This window comes from Dermacentor variabilis, chromosome 4 (genome assembly GCF_050947875.1).
Source record: "Dermacentor variabilis isolate Ectoservices chromosome 4, ASM5094787v1, whole genome shotgun sequence".
In the NCBI taxonomy this organism is placed as follows: domain Eukaryota; kingdom Metazoa; phylum Arthropoda; class Arachnida; order Ixodida; family Ixodidae; genus Dermacentor; species Dermacentor variabilis.
The window spans coordinates 139763788-139783889 of NC_134571.1; the positions used below are offsets into that span (position 1 = coordinate 139763788).

The window sequence follows — 20102 nt, forward strand, 5'->3', positions numbered from 1 at the left end:
ATAGCAAGCGCATTGGTATAAGGCCCGAACTTTGTCACAAGTTAGATTCTCTCTCAACAGCTGGTAAGTCAACCTCAATTGTGCTGACATACTCACAGCCTGTGCGCAACGCCTCAGTGTTGCGCTTCACTGCTTTCAAGAGTTTACTTTGATTTGTATGATGGACACCTGCTTCTCAGTGTCAGCCAACGCTTTGTTTTTTGAGCTCAAGCTCCTTCAAAGAAGCAGCGGCATGCTTCCTATCCCGGTCATTCCGCAATGCGTAGGTCCTTTCTGTTCTTGTCCTCCTTCTGTCGCACGCGTTCACCCCATGGAACATTTGAAGCATTCTTTTGATCAGTTGTACAGTTAACGCCAGATTTTTCAGACTCTCTAATGGCTGTGAAAACGTCTGAAAAATCGGGCAGTTCTAAAAAAATTTGGAGGGTGCTTAAGCTTCATCTTTAAGAGTGGAACACGATAGCATTCAAAGATCCCTGACTGCTTCTTACGCTTCCCGGCAGCGTATGCAGTGTATGCAACTGTAATGTATACTGGGAAACGGTTGCCGCGAACGCTATGCACGAAGGCGGGCTTTCTGGTAGAAATGTGGCCTCTTGTTCGGGCCGCAATGGGGCGGAGGCTAGCGCCATCTGGAAGTGTTTCAAGGAAATGGATGCACCACTCCGGGGGCTCCCGAGATATTCATGCGCTGGCAAACGCAAATAGCGGATGCCGTGATCAGTCTATGAATGGTAGAAATGCTGGAAAAAGGGTTCGTTTGAGTTTTCGCGTTACAAAATTATGTTTCCTCATGTATTCAAATTACTATCCGACACTATCATGTCTGTAGGTTGTGTGTAAGTCATACTTTACAATTTTTCAACGTTTATTAGCTTGAGAAATACAATTAGTTCAGAAACTTCCTTGCGCCACATGAAGGGCCTGAGTATTGGCGGTTTCAAAATTTTTTTTTTGGCAGAACAAACGACGCCAACGCCGAATTTTCTACGACACGGGGCCCTTAACGCTATCAAGTTAAAATGAATGTATGCCTTTTACTGTCCTTTAAGGTCTCAAATCGCCACAGGCACATAAAAAGAAAAAAAGCTCCGAAGGCCTGCCAGTACACTTATTAGGCACATCAGTGCTCGTACTGTGACAGTATATCGTGGATGCATGCGTGTATAATTAAGGAATACATACTGTGTCACGTGATAGTTGCCCGTTTCCACGCTAGTTATGCTTCACCGCAATGCTTTCACATACGGTTCACCACGTACCCTTGTTGTATTGAGATGAAGCTGACTTTCAGGAACAGGCATTATGCAACACGCTGTGCTTTCCGAGCTTCGAAGCCAATGGCGAGGACCACAAAGGCAGAGACGGTGCCATTGCTAACAGCGGCAAATTTATTTATTTATTTATACAATACTGCAGGCCCAAATGGGGGCCCAAGCAAATTCTTTCAATGAAAGACCCAGTACAAAACAGCAAAAGGCTTAACAGCAAACGAAGCAGCTAGGCCTAGCGTTGCAGCGGTGGTGGCTACGGCTGCCAGCAGATCTGCGTGCGAGAGCACCAGTTCGTGGTGGTGAGATAGTCAAAATGGCAGAGGTGGTGGCTTTGATTAATGCCATTTCGGACTTGCAGTAGGACGAAGTGTTCTAGTATCCAAAATTTCAGACATTTTTATACATTGCCTCTATGGAGTATGTGGTGGTACCGCGAAGCTGTTCGAATGATCAGGCAACTCATCCAGCGGACGACATGGCATCAAAGACAATTCGTTACTATTCCTCTCTGTTACTAGAGCCAGCATTATTGCGACTTTCGTACCATTTCAATAATATTACAGCTAATTTTCCCTGATAGAAACACAAATTCCCTGAGTTTTCTCTGAGTATTTCCAGACTATTCAAGTTTCCTGAGAATTCCTGGTTTTCCTGGTAGACAGACACCTTGATTGTTTTTATTCTATGTGCCGTGCGTTAGCATTGCATGAAGATGTTGCAAGGCCCCTGGTATGGTTTGGACACAACCTGCTGCCAAACCATGGCCACACAATGGTGAAATGTATGACGCAATGAGGAGGTGGTGCAAGAAATTCAGCACGGTGTCACCCCTATTTGCGTTTACTTTGACATCCCTTCTGGTATCCCAAGCCTGCGCTCGTGGCATCGCTGACTATTTCCAAGACATTTAAAAACTTGCTCTTGCTGCGCAGAGTGTTCCTGACACCATGGGAGGAATGCTTAAGTTGCTGCCACTTGCACCAGTTTCTGGCTGACAGTGTTGGGGCACTTCTCTGGCCGTATGGTCCTTCATGCATATGTGAAGCAGCTCGCAAAACTCTGTCCAATTTTGTAGAGCAGTCGGGGCTCGCACCCCCTGCTGTTCTACAAACAGTGATGACAGTAACGGCATGTGAGGCCATATAACAAACACAATGACGTGTCAAACATGCGAAATAAGGTAAATATTTTATTTAGTTGCAAATCATACAAGCTATGTAAATAGATTTTTCTCCCGTATCCTATGTATCCTTCTCTTCTACCCATTCCCCCTATCCTTCATTTCCCTTTGCCACTTTCCTCCGCAGGTTGTCATTCAGGTGTCGGCAGGTTAGCTAGACAGTTACAGCACGGCCAGTGGAAACTTTCTTCTTTCTTTTCGCCATTTCAATAAATTCAACCAAAATTACTACTATTAGCAAATTCTAGACGTGAAGCAGACATCTAATGTAGCTACATACATTGCTCTTCAGTAAACAGACAAGACAAATATTGCCAGTAAGGTAAGCATTTGTAATTTTAATTGTTGTTACAAATTAGACTCAGTGGCAGCTCTGCTGCCAATTGCGCTGTAGCATTGTGAAATATGCACCTGAAATTATCGTGCACGTGAGTTAATGTACATATTTGTGGAAATATTTGCTGCCCTTTGAGTAATGAATGGTGAGCAAAATACACTGACAACAATAACAATGTACACACAGGTGTGAGGTGCAAAGAAAATAACAAAGGTGCAACTGTTTCAGACATAAAAGTCACAGCAGCCAAGATATGCTCAAAAAGCAAGCAAGAAACATCCCTTTCGAGCAATGTTTCCATGGAATTCAGACAGTATTTCAAAAAGCCATTCACCAAGACTGGGAAGTGGCCCTTTAAAATGACTGCCTACAGGAACATACGAGCACATAAGATGAAAGATAAGAACATGTGTTGTAAAAGATATTTTCCAGTAACTGTAAAGCCCAAGGATAAGGTGCAGCTGCTGATATTTATTTTTGAGGGTCCCCCATTCAAACCTCACTGACATAAGACAAGCAGAACAACCAATCGCTCGAACTCTTCCCAATTCAAGTGCAGCTTGAGCTCATATTGTCTACGAAATTATTTCCTTTACAGCAGCTTTAAGCAATGAGAAGCACCTTTCTCACCATGTTTTGCAGCAAGAAAAGAAGCCGTAGAAAGCTAAATAATGACAAAGAGGAGCTACGCTGTGATGGTGACAACCAGACCTGTGCGTAAAAAATTACACAAATTGCTTGTACTAATTAGCGACATTTTTTGGTACCTTTGTAATTGATCGACAACTTCTTATTGCAATAGCAATTATATGGACACTACAGGCAAATTAATGACGCCCTCAATGCCATAAGCACCGCCGTGATGTTTTGTATAAAGCCCAAGTGCGATAAGATTGTGGCCCTGCACCGTACGCCGTAGGTGCGAGGAAAAGCTGGCCTGTGAGGGTGAGCTGAGAAGGATGGTGGCTTGATACGGCAGCGCCTTCTCATACAAGCAAGAGAGGATGGCTGGAAGGCTGTGCCCCTTTTCTCACATGCACAAGGGAGGGAGTGGGATATTTGTGTGCACTAGGAAGGTAGGGAAGTGGCAGGTTAGTGCTCATCTCCTCTCCTACACCGGCTGCGGCCGCACGAGCCCCATCTTGGAGGTATTCTGCAGTGGGTTCTAAGGCTAGGCAACCCGAGATATAGCCAATGGCTTCATGTGCGCTGTGTTCTCTTACGCCTAGTTCACATTGAAGCGAGAGGCAGCACAAAGGGGAATTCGCTCACCACTGCTGCTCTTTGCACCAGCGTTCTGACAGTGAGCATCCACAATCATCGAGTGAGATGTGTTTGTGTTTGCCTGTGCACACGTGAGCTTGTTAATTTAGTTAGTAAGCAAATGTTTACTCCAACTGCTAAAACTAGCAACCTTACTTCGTACAGCTGTCTAGTAATTTGCTATCACAACCAATGCTTCGCCTTTTGAACGAAGCTGCGACTTTTCCGTCTTCATTATTGCTCGCTGTATTTCCATTACTCTTTTAGTAGCTAATTACATGTAGCCGGTTACTTTCTTGATGAAACAAGCTCTAACAGGCGATGCAGCTTTGAGTACTTGGATTTAGAAGGAATACAACAAAGTGGCCTTGGTTGCGCCACGCAGCAGCCATGATGATGATGATGATGATGCGCATGCTCAGACAGGCAAGCCCAGGCACGCAGGATTTGTTTCCTCATTTTAATCACTGACGAAATGAACTGGCGCTGCTACGATTCCATACAGATAGCCACTTCAGACACTGACATCTAAGGGTGACTTTTTCTTAGCTTTTTGTTAGTCCTACAAGGAGCGCTTTCTCCGAGCCTCTGCAACAATGATGTGCTGCGCTTCACTGAGTACCTAAACGCGAGCATCATGGCATTGAGCAACCTCAATCTCGTGCGCAAGGTTTCCGTACAATACAACACAGACCTTCTTTCCGGCGTGCTCATCGAACTAGCTTTCAGTGTCACTGCTGATGTCTCTAGAAGAAAACGAGGGAGGATTCCTGACGAAAATTTTGAAAAGCAATTCCTAGTGAAGATAAATAATGTGCCAAAGGGTTGCTGAAGGAGCACTGAAAAAGCTAAGACAGCTCATTTCGTTAGCTATATTTGCGCAATGTTAATAATGGCTGGGAGGAAAGTAATGTAAGAATAATTTATTACGCTTTAGTAATTGCTAAATTAATTTTGTGGGGAGGTAAGTAGTCACTGTAATCAATTAAAGCTTTACATGAAGTTACTGTGAGTAATTGTAGTAGTAACTGTAGTTGTTTCTTCTGTAATGTGTACAAGCCCGGTCGGAACAAACTTCTTTTCCTCAAGACTTTTCTTTTCATCGTGCCCAACTTCAAAGAGTTCACGAGTGTGAAAATGTTGTACGTAAGGAGCACATGCAATTATGTAATAATCACGATAGTTCTAAACCAAGTAGGAGCATATGCAACTTACAAGGTACACTCAATGATGATTTTCAGCTGTCAGTATCTCACTTTGGTCATGTTCAGTCATTACGCCTGTACAAAGATGGAAATCTTAAAAACAATTATTACTGACATAAATGCAAGTGAAACAACATTTGCACTGAATTTCAAATTTAACATGACACTGCGGTGATTTACTAAAGACATGAAAAAAAAAAGTGTCTGAGCAGCGCAGAGATCTGCTACTCACTCACTCACCAGTAATATGCTATGCTAGCAGTGGCTGTACATATGTATGAGTTCTTATGCAAATGTGTGCATGCACACACACACACACACTTGCACACAGACCAAGGCTGCTTACACACACTAATGCATGCAAAGAGAAAAATGTGACCAAACTTGCCTCTTCAAAGAAGAGCTGTAGTGACTCAGTGATAGGCCAAGGGTCTTCAGCTGAAAAAACTTCAGGCTCCTCACTAGCCCCAGAATGTATCATTTCAACTTCATCACCATCACTGGCAACAGTGCCTTCTTCTTCGACTGCGTGCCATCTTTTCCTTTTCTCCTTGCTTGGGCTACTCACTTGTTTTGCACCACCAGTAGACGTTGCACTAAGGGCAAGGTTTATTTCAAGCAATTCTGCTTTGCTGTCCTTCTGCTCATCAGGTGCCTCCATCTTAACAGAATTTTCAGAGCCTGTCTCCGGTGCAGAAAGGTCGATCTCAAGTGGCTTACTTTCCTCGTCGTCTTGTTGGTCGGTGACTGATGCCTGTTCGGGACTGCCACCGGTCTCGCTTTCACGCTTGTCTACTTCCGAGGCGCACGCCTCTTCAGTCACATCAGCCTCGTCACCACCAGCTACCGACAGAAAAAGAAAAGACCAAAAAGGCAGTGCTGCAACTATGACACAACACAGAGCGCAAAGTGCATCTTGAACTGTTCGGCCTGTCCACATATGTAACAGTGTGGTCCACTGCTTGCTTGATGGTGCTGGCACCTCACTATGTACCTGCGCAAAACATTGGCCTAGCTTCAGCCAGCACTTTCCCCTAGAGCACCAGCAAAGTTGGAGCCACGGATTAGTGTGTTTCCCTTTAACAGTGGACCACACTATACAGAGGTCAAAACACTTGTGTAGAATGTGCGTCTGGTGGCCAAATCAGCTGCCAAAGCATGAGGCAACACGTAGGATGAAAGAAAACAATGCATTTCCTAAATGTAACACCACATGCTCTTATCATGCTCACAAATGTAAGGTTGGTGGCCAATCTTGTTTAACTAAAGTATATAATGACTCTTTCGTCCCCAAAAGAAAACTGAATGAAACCACTACCTTGCCTTCGCTGCTGCCATTACTGACACCAACTTAAACAGTGTCTTTTGTGATGCTTTTCTTCGTTAAACTTGTATTTGCTACACACTACTGTATGTAATAATCACTCCTTTCTGTAATGCCCTCTGGCTTTGAAAGTATTTCTAATAAATAATAAAATAAATATCTAGGTGGTTTTGCATCAGGTATTATCGCCAAATGTCCCCAGCATGATAGTACGGACCCCGGGGAAATTTCCCTAGATATGGGAATTTTATGCCTTGTTTAGGGAAATATATCATTTCGTCAAAATTTAAGAAAATTTCGCGCTAAGACATTGATTCGGTGAAACTGCTGACATGACGGCATGTTTTAATTCAAGACACCACAAATTACCTTCACTTTAGCATGCAAGCTATGAATTTTAATCATACAGTAGTGCAGTGAACACATCTCGTCAAGTAAGCGACAGGATGTGGATGCCCTGGGCCCATTTACAAAGAACTGCTACTAGGATTCTGCCTTCCGCACCACTAGCTGGGCTGTTGATGTTTCTGCACTCTGAATGAAATATATATCTGCAACCAGCTAAACAAACGAATGCTTGTACAACAAACAAAAGCAGCACGGCCAAATCAGGACGTAAGCGGAGACATATACCTAGCACCAAGCACAACAATGTGGTCATGGCGCTAAACGGCCGACTGCGCACGCGTATAGCATAAAAATTTATCAGGAACCGCCCGTAGGCAGAGCAACCTTGGACCGAGTCTCAGTGGTATGTGCTTGGGTGAGTATTGCTTTGGGGGAGAGATAAGAATTAGCCGCATATCATCGTGCTTCACTGCAAATGATGCGCACATGTTGTAGTGCTATGTCAGTTCACGGCATCCAAAAAAAATTATTCGCATCTTTTACAATGCTGCCATGAAGTGGTGCACTGTTTTGACACTTGCATTCTGCAAGGGAAGTCCGGCGCTCATCTTCCTTACAATTCAAATGAACTCCATGTAAACTTGGCACATTGGTCTACGTGCAAAACAACGTTGGACAATAACAAAGTATATCAGTGCTGGCATCTTGTGTGAATACAGCTTCAAGCAGGAGGCTGTGTGTTTAGCATAACAACTTGCACCGCAACATCACCTTAGCTTGAGTCCATGACTTCATCAACTGCATACTTTAAAATGAGCTTAGAGTTAAATTTAAACTATAAAATTTTGTCTATTTGCACATCACAAACACAACTTCATCATTACAGAAATAATATTCACTGTACTGAAGGCACTGGGCAGCGGGCATGGTGCTAGTGGATGAGAAGAAGACGACGAGGTGTGCTTGCTTCCCCGTTTCGAGATAGCACCGACCTGTTTTAAGCCTACCGCTGCAACCTAGAGCTAGTGCTGCTAGGCGAACACCCCCCCGTTGCATTTGGTGGAGCTGCTGGGTTTCTCTTCAACATCCTGAAACTCCACAGTCGGACACTACTACCAGCTGTTACAATGGATGAACCGGGCCCGTCCCAGGCTGCTGCTCCCGTGCCCCCGGCCATCGTCTGCTCTGGTGTTATCCGCCAGCACGATCCGGCTATATTTAGCGGCACAGACGACCACGACGTGGAAGACTGGCTCGCCGAATATGACCGTGTAAGCGCCTATAATAAGTGGGACGACCGCGCCAAGCTCACAAATGTCATATTTTACTTGACTGACGTGGCCAACCTATGGTTCCGCAATCACGAAGCCGATTTTACCACCTGGTCGGCTTTCACGGCGACTTTGGCTGAGGTCTTCGGCCGTCCCGCAGTTCGCCGGCTTCGCGCTGAGCAGCGCTTGCGTGGTCGAGCTCAACGCCAGGACGAGACCTTCACCAGTTACATTGAAGACGTGCTCTCGCTCTGCAAGCGCGTCAACTCATCCATGGATGAAGCAGACAAGATCAAGCACGTCATGAAAGGCATCGATGAGCATGCCTTTCAAATGCTCGTCGCGAAGAGTCCCCGGACGATTGCCGAGCTCATACAGCTTTGCCAGCAGTACGACGAGCTGCGCAAGCAAAGTGCATCAACACGCGCTGCTCAGCAGGACACTGCGGATCTATCCCCGTTGGACTTCGGTCGCGACGCTGCCGACATCTCTGCTTTAATGCCGGAGATAAAGCAGTTCATCCGCCAGGAAGTCGCACGCCAACTCTCTCTGGCGAATAGCGCACCCGAGCCGTCGACAACCCTGGCTCCTTCGCTTCGTCACGTCATTCAGACGCAAGTTGCCGCGGCGCTGCCATCTGCCCCTCCTCCGCAGCCTGCAGCTGGTCCGCTAACGTACGCTGACGTTGTCGCGCGGCCTTACACTCCTCCGGCTCCTGATTCCTACCGGGCCACCGGCACCTTCCATGTACCGCCGCCACCTTCGCGTCCGATAGTCGTTCCTTACTCAGCTGCTGGAGCCCCTGTCGTCAACCCGTGGCGAACACCTGATAACCGGCCAATATGTTATTCATGCCATTTTCCGGGCCACGTAGCACGATTCTGCCGCCGTCGCAGCCCCCGTTTACCTGACAGTGGGGGTGCCTCAAGCTACAGGCCTGCTCGACTTCCACGTCAGGACCAATCTAACCTTCCTCCGGACACCTCTTACAGTCGCCTCCCCTTCAATTCACGCCGGTCGCCTTCCCCACGTCGCCGATCCATTTCCCCGATGGTTCGTCGACCCAGCCCAGCCCGAGAGGAAAACTAGCAGTCGCAGTTCCAGAGGCAAGAACAGCGTTTCCGTCGAACATTTCAAAGCCTCATTCTGCGCCGGCGAACGAAATTGAACTGTCCGTTGACGGCGTCACCGTACACGCACTTATCGACACTGGAGCCGCCGTTTCTATTATTAGTGAGAAGCTCTGCCGCAATTTGAACAAAGTGACCATTCCTCTTACCTCTCTTTCTCTGCGTATGGCAATCTCGCATCGCGTTCAGCCTTCAGCGTCGTGCTGAAGTTGGCATTCAAAGCGTTATGCATGCTATCGAATTTGTCATCCTGCCTCGTTCCTCGCACGACGTTATTCTTGGTTGGAATTTCCTATCTGTAAATCAAGCTCTTATCGACTGCGCTCGTTGCGAACTTACATTATCACTGCCGTGTTTTGACCCTGACGACCATTATTCTCCTAAAGTTGTTGCCGCCTCTGACATCGATATTGCACCTTTCTCCGCCGCTCTGGTTCCTGTGTTATGTAGCTCTGCTGCGAACTCATCTGTCCTTTTCACGCCGTCGACCACTTGTGCGCGCCGCCGGAACTTTCTGCTTCCATTTGCTGTCGTCACTTTTTGCGAAGGTTCTGCTGCCCTTTACGTGTGCAATCCGTCCGCCTGCCCATCATCCCTACTCCGTGACGAGTGCCTGGGTACCGCTGAAGCTTTCGATAGCATTCTTCCGGCCACCATGTTTGGTGATACGGCATCACTTCCGATTTGTGCCGTAACTCCTCCCGCCGCGACCGATGCCCCTGTAGACGTCTTCGCTCGTGCCGTCGACGCAGAACTCACACCTGCGCAGCACACCGAAATCATCAAGCTCCTCCAGCGTTTTCGTGCCTCATTTGACATTGGCCAACCATCCTTGGGCCGGGCGTCCGCAGTCGTTCACCGTATCGACACCGGCCAACAAACACCATTGCGCCAGCGTCCGTATCGTGTGTCGGCCGCTGAACGCCGTGTCATCGACCAGCACGTTGACGACATGCTGGAGCGTGGCATCATCCAGCCCTCTAACAGTCCCTGGGCATCTCCGGTTGTCCTTGTTAAAAAAAAAGACGGCTCCATTCGGTTCTGTGTCGACTATCGCCGCCTTAACCGAATAACGCGCAAAGATGTCTATCCTCTGCCACGCATCGACGATGCCTTGGACAGTCTGCAGGGAGCGGAATTCTTTTCCTCGCTGGATCTACGCTCCGGGTATTGGCAAGTGCCAATGGCAGAGGCCGATTGCCAAAAGACAGCCTTTGTAACTCCTGATGGGCTATATGAATTCACCGTCATGCCGTTTGGCCTCTGCAACGCGCCTGCCACTTTCGAGCGAATGATGGATAGCATTCTTCGAGGGCTGAAGTGGAAAATGTGCCTCTGTTATTTGGATGACATTGTGGTTTTTTCCACCGACTTTGCGACGCACCTCAGCCGCCTCGAGCAAGTCCTTGCATGCCTCTCCACTGCAGGACTGCAACTCAATCTGAAGAAATGCCACTTCGGCGCTCGCACACTTACTATTCTCGGTCATGTAGTTTCCAAAGACGGTATCCTCCCGGACCCCACGAAACTTAGCGCCGTAACCGAGTTCCCCAAACCAACCACCATGAAAGAGCTTCGCAGTTTCATCGGCTTGTGCTCATATTTCCGGCGCTTCATCCGTAACTTTGCCTCTATCATCGCCCCCTTGACGCAGCTTCTCACCGGCAGTTCTGACCTATCAGCCTGGTCCCCGGCATGCGACGACGCATTCCAAGAACTGCGACGCGTTCTCACCTCTCCTCCAGTACTGCGACACTTCGATCCATCTGCACCAACTGAGGTCCATACGGACGCTAGCGGTGTCGGGCTCGGCGCTGTTCTTGCACAACGCAAGGATGGCTTCGAAGAGTACGTCGTCGCGTATGCCAGCCGCACCCTTACCAAAGCCGAGGCGAACTACTCGGTTACTGAAAAGGAATGTCTGGCCATCATTTGGGCAATCGGAAAATTTCGTCCTTATGTGTACGGGCGTCCATTTGACATCGTGACCGACCATCATGCCCTATGCTGGTTATCTTCATTAAAAGATCCAACTGGTCGGCTCGCCCTTTGGGCATTGCGCCTGCAAGAGTACGACATGCGCGTTGTTTATCGCTCCGGCCGAAAACATTCAGACGCAGACGCTCTATCCCGGTCACCCCTGCCCTCCAGTCCTGTCCACTCGTCTATTTCCACACATGGAGCCTTCGCCCTCAACATTACCGACATGCCATCAGAGCAGCGCAAGGACCCATGGATCTCTTCGCTTATTGACTTCCTGTCCAGCCAGTCGCCAGCGCCAATTTCTCGGACGCTCCGTCGTCAAGCCGCGCACTTCATCATTCGGGATAACCTGCTGTACCGCCGCAACTACAATTCGAGCGGTCGCCAGTGGTTGCTTGTTATACCCCGACACCTGCGCCCTGACATCTGCGCCACGTTCCACGACGATCCCCAATGCGGCCACGCTGGTGTCTTAAAGACTAACTCTCGCATCCAGCTTCAGTACTACTGGCGCGGTATGTACCGCTTCGTTCGCCAGTACGTCCAGTCCTGCCTCATATGCCAACGACGCAAGACGCCACCTCAACATGCCACCGGTCCCTTGCAACCTTTACCATGCCCCGCGCACGCGTTCGACCGCGTCGGCATTGACCTATACGGTCCGCTTCCCAACACTCCAAGTGGCAACCGCTGGGTTATTGTCGCTATCGACCACCTCACGCGGTACGCCGAAACTTCAGCCCTAGCATCTACCACAGCAAAAGACGTCGCCAGTTTTATCCTTCGAAACCTGATTTTACGCCATGGAGCACCTAGAGAATTACTGAGCGACCGCGGTCGCGTTTTTCTCTCCGACGTCATTGCAGCGTTGCTAAAGGAGTGTCGCATCATTCACCGCACCACCACGGCACATCATCCTCAAACTAATGGGATGACAGAGCGTTTCAACCGCACCCTTGGTGACATGTTGGCCATGTATGCTTCATCTGACCACTCGAATTGGGATCGCATTCTGCCTTTCGTCACCTACGCTTACAATACCGCCACGCAAAGCACCACTGGGTTCTCCCCTTTCTTTCTCCTTTACGGACACGAACCTTCATGCACTATGGACACGATTCTGCCTTACCAACCAGATGCTTCGGAGTGCACGACTGTTTCTAGAGCGGCTGCTTACGCCGAAGAATGTCGCCAGCTCGCTCGTTCGTTAACATCCCAGGACCAGTGGCGCCAAAAGCATCGCCATGATACATCTACTGCGGCTACGTGCTTTGCTCCTGGCTCGCTGGTCTGGTTGTGGGTGCCCTCTACTCCTCCAGGCCTTTCCTCTAAGCTCCTCTCCAAGTACCACGGTCCTTATCGGGTACTGAAGAAAAGATCCGCGGTCAACTACCTCATCGAGCCAACGGAAGCGCCTTCCGACCAGCGTCGTCGCGGCCAGGAAATTGTGCACGTCTCCCGGCTCAAGCAGTGCCATGACCCTTCTGTGTTTTCCTGCCCTTAGGTCGCCAAGATGGCTACTCTTTCGGTGCGGAGTGATTGTACTGAAGGCACCGGGCAGCGGGCATGGCGCTAGTGGATGAGAAGAAGACAACGAGGTGTGCTTGCTTCCCTGTTTCGAGATAGCACCGACCTGTTTTAAGCCTACCGCTGCAACCTAGAGCTAGTGCTGCTAGGCGAACACCCCCCCGTTGCATCACAAACTTAACAGCCACATTTTGCACAATTCTAGAGAAATGGTTTATTGAAGTTGGGAGAAAAAATTTTGTTGTTCGCAGCACTTCACCAACGCACTGCGTAGCATGTGGCTCACACATTCTAGACAAGGGTCTTGACCTCTGCACTAGCGTTTATGGCATACCGACAACATAGACACAAGTGCCAGCTCTGGCAGTGACATCTTGTGATGATGCTGAGCTCAACCAGAGCCTACAGAACTATTATTGCAATGACTGACCAGGTATGTTCATATTATTAGCTTCTGGTGTAAATCCATTGACATTAACAGAGCCTTCATGAAGGTCTTGCGACACTTTTTTGTATCAAAAACATTCCTGAAGTTTTGTCGCTGAACACAGAGTCACAAGCCAACAGGCCCGGTGCTCCAGTCCGTGTCTTAGGTAATACATAAGCGTTTACGCACACAGACAAGCAAAACTCTCTATTGACGACATACCAAGGGGGTGCAGTAACACAAATCGAACACACAAGAGAACTTAGAACAACAAATGTCAAAGAAAAGCGGAAATTTACCCAATTAAATTGAAGCTATAATGTGCGAGTTTTCTCTTGCAGTTTAGTTTGATTTCCATTAAAGGCACCGCAACTTACTACTAAAGTTGTTGCTTCGTGTACATCACCAGGAGTTTCTCACCTGCCATCAGGTGGCAGACATGGACAAGCCTCGCATGAGAAATCCATCCCAAATGAAATCAAGAACGATGACCAAAACAGGATTCATCATGTCTGTTTTACCTTTTTTGTCTAGAGACTCCTCTGCGGCGGTAGATTTGTCATCTTCCCCTACAACGTCTGTACCTGTCTGGCTGTCCACTTCAATAATGTCATTGCTGCCGTCATCGTCATTCTGCGGTTCAACTGAGGATGACTCCGCACAGTCTTCTCCACTCTCGGTGATCTTTTCACCCGAAGAGTCGCACTCGAAAATGTCTGGACCTTCATCAGCTGCTTTCGCACTGCCCGTTCCCTCACCAGCAGCCTCTTGATCACTTCCTTCGTCGATACTGCAAATTTTTTCACTGGTAGTACCATTGTCACTTCCTTCATTGTTTCCCACTTTTCCATTACTGGCATTCTCTTCTCCTTCATATGGACAGTCGTGGGTTTCTGCGGTGCCGCCACCTTCTCTATCTCTGCACTTCGAGTTCTTCGCTCTAGCCAAGATTCTGGGCACAGGTCTGCGAAGGCCCGTTTCCGAGATGACAGTCACATCGTTGCTTGATTCCTTCTTGTCTGCGTCTGGGAGTTTGACCAGAATGACCTTTGGCGGGTCTAGGTTACGGTTTGAGTCAAGAGTTCCTTCTGCTTCCGCCTTTTCCCGAAGCTGCTTGTGTCGCTGGTACCTGCAAAATATTTGTGATTCAGTTAAATGCATGTAATGATGTTGCTGCTCAAACAACTTACAATTATAATGCAACGAAAAGCACTTCTGGTCACCGCAACCATCGAAATGTGCAACATACTTGTCTATATTCACATGGGCACTCACATCTTTCTAGAAGCTGTAGATGATACTCTCGAGTAATTTTGAAATGAGCACATACCTTGGGGCACCACCAACAAATTACTCTTTTGGTCACATGGGCTTATTATATTTGCACTCCATGAATGTGAAGTGCAAATGATGTGCTGTGATGAGCTATCTTTTCAGCTTTTACCTACCGTCCTTCCAGCTCAAGAGATTCCCAAGAAAGAAATTGGCTGTCTCTGTGCACAGCCAAAATCTGTAGCGGTTTTGGCATAGAATACAGCTTCATTTCAAGTAACTGCAACATTGTTGTTGACAACCATGTTCCAAAGAGGAAAAGGAAAGCTGTGACATCACTCGATGAAGCTTTCTCTGTTTCCCAGTGAAAGACATCTACAGTGACTAGCATACAGTGAAAGCAGCCATTGTTACAACTTAGTAAAGACATGATGTCCATTCTCAATGTAGGCGCCACAGTGCTTGCACAAGTACCTACAGACTGCTGGCAGTGGCTTTATAAAAATCAGTAGAACCCTCATGATACTACTGATGCTGATAAATGTTGATGGCTAACATTTGTGAGGAAGGCTACTGAGGAAAGGGGAGTTACACTTACAAGCCTCATTGCCCTGTTCTTGGCTGACAATGTATTTATGTGTACTCAAACATTTTACTTTCTAAACTACACGCCACCTTTTGCTGGACTTTTCTTCTTTTTCCCATACCTTGGGGAAAAAAGACATTAATGTAGGTGTTTATTTGCTTCAGTGGAAAATAACAGAAACATATCAGCTAGTTCACTACCACAATTTAGAAAATCCAGCCATTTGCACAGGACACACAGCTATGTACTTTTAATGACAGAGAATAAGTCACTGGGTTTTTTTCCCTTAAAAGGTTTTAGAAACAAGTTTGTTGTTACCACTGCTTTCATATAGCTCAAGTTTCACAGAGAGATTGCATTTCATGGTCCTGATCATTCAATAAATTGCTTAGCTGAGTTTTGTTTGAAGCAGTTGCGAGTGAAGTGCTTGTCCTATCACTTTCTCATTTTTTAACCCTGCTTGTCTCTGCTGTTGCCCTTAAAACGAAATTCAGCATGTGACTTGACCAACTAGCCAGAATCGCCATCTTGCAGAAATATCACTTAGCACTCCCAGGTTTGCTAAGGAAAGAAAGACATTAGAATTTTCTTTTGTCGCTCGTGATATACAGATTGCACCACCCAGCGGTTAACAAAAACCAATCTCACAGTGTGCACTTTGTCATACTGGAAACAACACAAACGGCTGCTATAGTCACCATGTTTTGGACACTACAAATGGCAGGGAGTTCACGTGAAGGCAACTTCACATCTTTCTCTTGAGAAACCAGGCAAGTAAATCTGCCAACTTTCATACTGAATGATCGTGACCACAAAATGCAATCTTAGTGCGAAACCTGAGCAATATCAAAGTCACACTAAGTGTAAATTCTTTTTTGAATGTTGTTAAGGAAGAAATATGCAGGTCACCATGCATCAAGGTTTTGCTCAAAACTTGCAAACCTGTCTGTATACCATTTCACGCCCACACACCTTGCAAGTGAGAAAGAGCAGCATGAATGGTTAGTTCGCACAACGTGTGCGGCTTGCTCAATTTGCTCTGCATTTTCGTCAACATTTTTGTACAGTGCATGCCCCATTGACCTTGCGATGCATGATGCATAATGCCCTACACCGTCATAACGTGATGTTCAGTGCAGACATGTACCATAAGGCAGCGACATCGTGCCCTACATACAGTAGTGGACAAAAAGATACATTTTGCATCTAGGATCATTTAAGCTAAACTGCTAAGAAAATTTGCACTGTGTTTTGCCAGACCACTAGCCTCGGACAACAGCCTCTTGAACACTCACCGTAATGTTATTTGCACCATGTAGCATGCCCATACTGCACCCAACTTGCATATTCTATTAATGCATCCCAAGGAAACAGTATGCATCAACCAGTATGGTCAAGAATATGAGCGCAATAGTGACGGAAAGTTTAGCAACTGTAGAGATTAGCCGAGCAAAAGGCTTGGCATGTTACCGGAAGTTTAATATATGATACGGGATTAAATAAAGAGAACAAAAAGAAAATGCACACACACACCAGACCTTGCACCATTTGCAGCAAGTTTCAGATATATATTTTTTTTTGTACCTGTGGAAGCTCATCGCTCTCTCTTCGATGGGGTCCTCGGCACTGCAGTCGGCGTTGAACCTCGGAGCGGAACGTGACAGGGTCCCTTTCCCAAAGTATCCCTGAATACATGGAAAGGAAACCAGGAAGGAAAGAACGGTGAGCTAGTGGCATACAAGAAGGAACACACAGTGTCACAGATCTGAAGAAGAGAGAACTCGCACAATATTCCAGGCAAAATGAGAAGGGCTGCAATGGGGTACAGTTCTGTCACCATACTTACAGAGTCCTGCATTTTCACTGCTCTCTTCTTTACAGGTGAGGCGTATGCCTCAAGCCAAATACTAAGCAGGAGTGCACGCATCATTTGAAGCACATAGAACTAAATAGTGTAGCTGCTGCCACAACAAAAGGAATAATGTTCGAGCCAAAGCTAGGAATACGTTACACTGAAAAAATGTTGGAACACACGCTGAAAACACTACCTCGCATGCAGCAAGTTCCCACGATGTTGCTGCATAAACATAAACAAAGCGGTACATTTTCATGCAAGTTTTGTCCAACAGTGAGGCATCGTTCGATAAACAAGAAATGTGCTTTTTCTCGGAACCTGACAAAGCGTTGCCTGCTGTTCAATGCATGCAATTTAATGAAATGGCAAAGAGTAACAGTTAATAATCAGTCTTCAAGAGTGGCAGAGCTTACTCTTTCAATACTTCCTTCTAGTAAGCAGAAAGAATTACCTTGAGAAAATGAAGCCATGGCCCCAAGTTTCATATGTTCAAAACATTTCGTGATTCTGAAGCTCCAAGAAATGTGGGGAATATAAATTTTCGCTGCATAGAATTAATTGGTGCCCGGAGGGGGTAAACAAGAAAATAGTGCAAACCTAGCACAGAATTAGCATCACCAGTAAGAACGTACAGTACCAGCTCTGTGACCTATATTGCGCAATTTATTCTAGGTTGTCAAGAACTAATAATTGAAGATACAAATACAGCAAAACCTTGTTAATACGTAGTTAGCGGGGAACATGCATCAGGCACGTACAAAGTGATGTACTGATTAACCCACAATGGCAGATGATCAACTATAGATTTACTGGGCAAAAAAAAAAAAACATGTTAATTCTGACTCAAACACACACGCAGACAAGTTTTATTTGCGAGCAAGCAGCAAAAAAACAGATTTTCCCTTGCCACTGTGGCAGCCTTGCAGCAACGACAGCATACTCAAATTTAGCAAAGCTGCGAGCCATTTATCCATCAGGCCAAACTTCTCTGCAAATGCCCTCGTGACGGTCAACGCACTAGCCGTGTCAGATACTGAAAATGCCATACTGAAATCGGGCCCCTCGGTTAACCCCCTTTCTTCTCGTTTATTACATAACGAGGGTCTCAAATCCGGCAACATTGATGCCTTCAGGTAGCATGTGTGGGTTTATTGACCAGTTTCCTTCACCCAAAAAGATCACGTTCTCATGACGCCTGCGGCAAGAAGGACGTTCCACGTCCGCCGCCAAGATCTGTGAGTGGTGGCGCTGGCTAACACTCCCAGAGTTCTACTAGGACACATAAATACCCAAGAAAGTGGATGGGGAAACAGCGCCGCGGTAGCTCAATTGGTAGAGCATCACACGCGAAATGCGAAGGTTGTGGGTTCGGTTCCCACCTGCAGCAAGTTGTTTTTTCATCCACTTTAATTTCCATTAATTTATCAGTTCTTCATTTCATTTATTAAGCACAAGTAATTTCCCCTATGTTGTCCTTGGTGTCAGTGTTTGTTGGCTTCTTATGATATGACTAATAAAAATCGGGCCCCTCAGTTAACCCCCTTTCTTCTCGTTCATCATCCGTGTCGTCATTCATGATGACAGTGTGGAGCCACTAGGAGCTATGGGAGCAGGAAACACGCCATGGCTACCATGTTTTGACATCTCTATCGGTGGTGATGGCAGTCCGGGAAAGGTCCGTGCGCTGCGATTTCTCCATCTATGGTCTGCGCATACAACATTTAGCTGATTCTACGCTTGTACGAACCAAGAAATGAAATACTACGCGCTAACCATCTGGCATGCATCAAGAGACTACGGCTTAAGTGGTCAGCCAATACATTAGGGGCAATGGTAACAGGGTGGGGTTTTCATCACGACTGTATTTAAACTGGAATTACTTATTAAGTAGGTACGTATTAACGAGGTATTACTGTATTTGCATTCCAACACAAATAGGAATGCAGTTTGGCCAAAATCATTGAATTTTCCTAAATAACTCACTGGCGCTACCATTCCACACAACCCTCTTGACACTAAGGGAGCCTGAAATCCTCTCTGTGCACACCTCTGACTCAAAGTACGCTGCAGTAAAGAACTGCGCAAGCCGAATTTTGTGGCTCATGCAGTGCTCAGTTGGAGAAACTGCCATTGCTCACGTGGTATATTCCAAGACATTTCAATAAAACTGCATCAAGTTACAATAAAACATAGCAAAAAGCTTTTTCCGTGAGAGCACATGCGCAGCTAACATGAAAGACTGACAGGAGCAAAATTCGGGTCAAAAATTTCTCTCAAGGTATTTTAGTTAAAGGTGTCCTGTACACCTCATGTTGTAAAGTCCAGGAATTATTCGCACTTGTAAAATAAGCGACAGTTTTGCCCGAATGCAATGCGCCGCCACCGATAACGAGGTTTAACGTTGTTCTAACAAAATGCGGAGGCAACATTGCGTAACACCGCACGCGAGACTACTGCTGCTGCCCTGCAGGAACAGATGTCTGCTGTGTCAGCAACTAAGCGTGAGGCATGCTGACAACGGTGTTGCTGGCATCGCACCTTCATGACACAGGAGATGAGACAGACGGGAAGAGCTTTTGGCATTTCGCAACGCTACTTAGCTTCACCTCTACTGTCCTGTTCGACCAGGACCAGTGTACATGCGCCACGGTGTGGTAAGCAGACAGCTGCTCTATAAGAACGCTAATGTGAGCACGCGCAACACCGATGGCAGCAGTGGAAGCCAGAATGCTGCTCCAGCAGGGCCAACCGAGCACAGGGCGAGGGTGATTGCTCTTGCTACACCGCATGGAACAGGATGGAACACCAGCTAGACCAATCTCACGCCCCGTGTCAGAGTAACTTGGCCTGAACGCTTATGGCCGCTATAAAGCAGTCTCGGCATGCCCCAAAAGCAGCTGAAAGTTAAAACGACCATACGCTAACTTGGGCACAAAGAAATATCAAGGTGGCAAATATAATGCCATCCCCACTGGGCCCACGAGTGGTGGGAATGGGCAAGACTGCTTCGGAGCCGATTTTGTAGCGGGACAAATGATGAGTTGGAGTTGATGTTGTAGGAATCAACAATTATCATTTGGATGGTTTATGGCTATGGAACAGAAAACAGTGCAGGTCCCG

At 46.9% G+C, this 20102-nt stretch overlaps 1 protein-coding gene across 1 annotated transcript in view; it reads right to left on the minus strand.

The window, feature by feature from the left end:
* The window catches only part of Tsen2 (tRNA splicing endonuclease subunit 2), a 47417-nt gene that overhangs the window by 22416 nt on the left and 4899 nt on the right, over positions 1–20102 (minus strand). Inside the window, exons 2-4 of the mRNA XM_075690475.1 lie at positions 16712–16812; positions 13791–14398; positions 5648–6102 (exon numbers count right to left, since the gene is read on the minus strand). Coding sequence (XP_075546590.1) covers positions 5648–6102; positions 13791–14398; positions 16712–16812 — 1164 coding nt within the window. The remainder of the gene's footprint in view (positions 1–5647; positions 6103–13790; positions 14399–16711; positions 16813–20102) is intronic.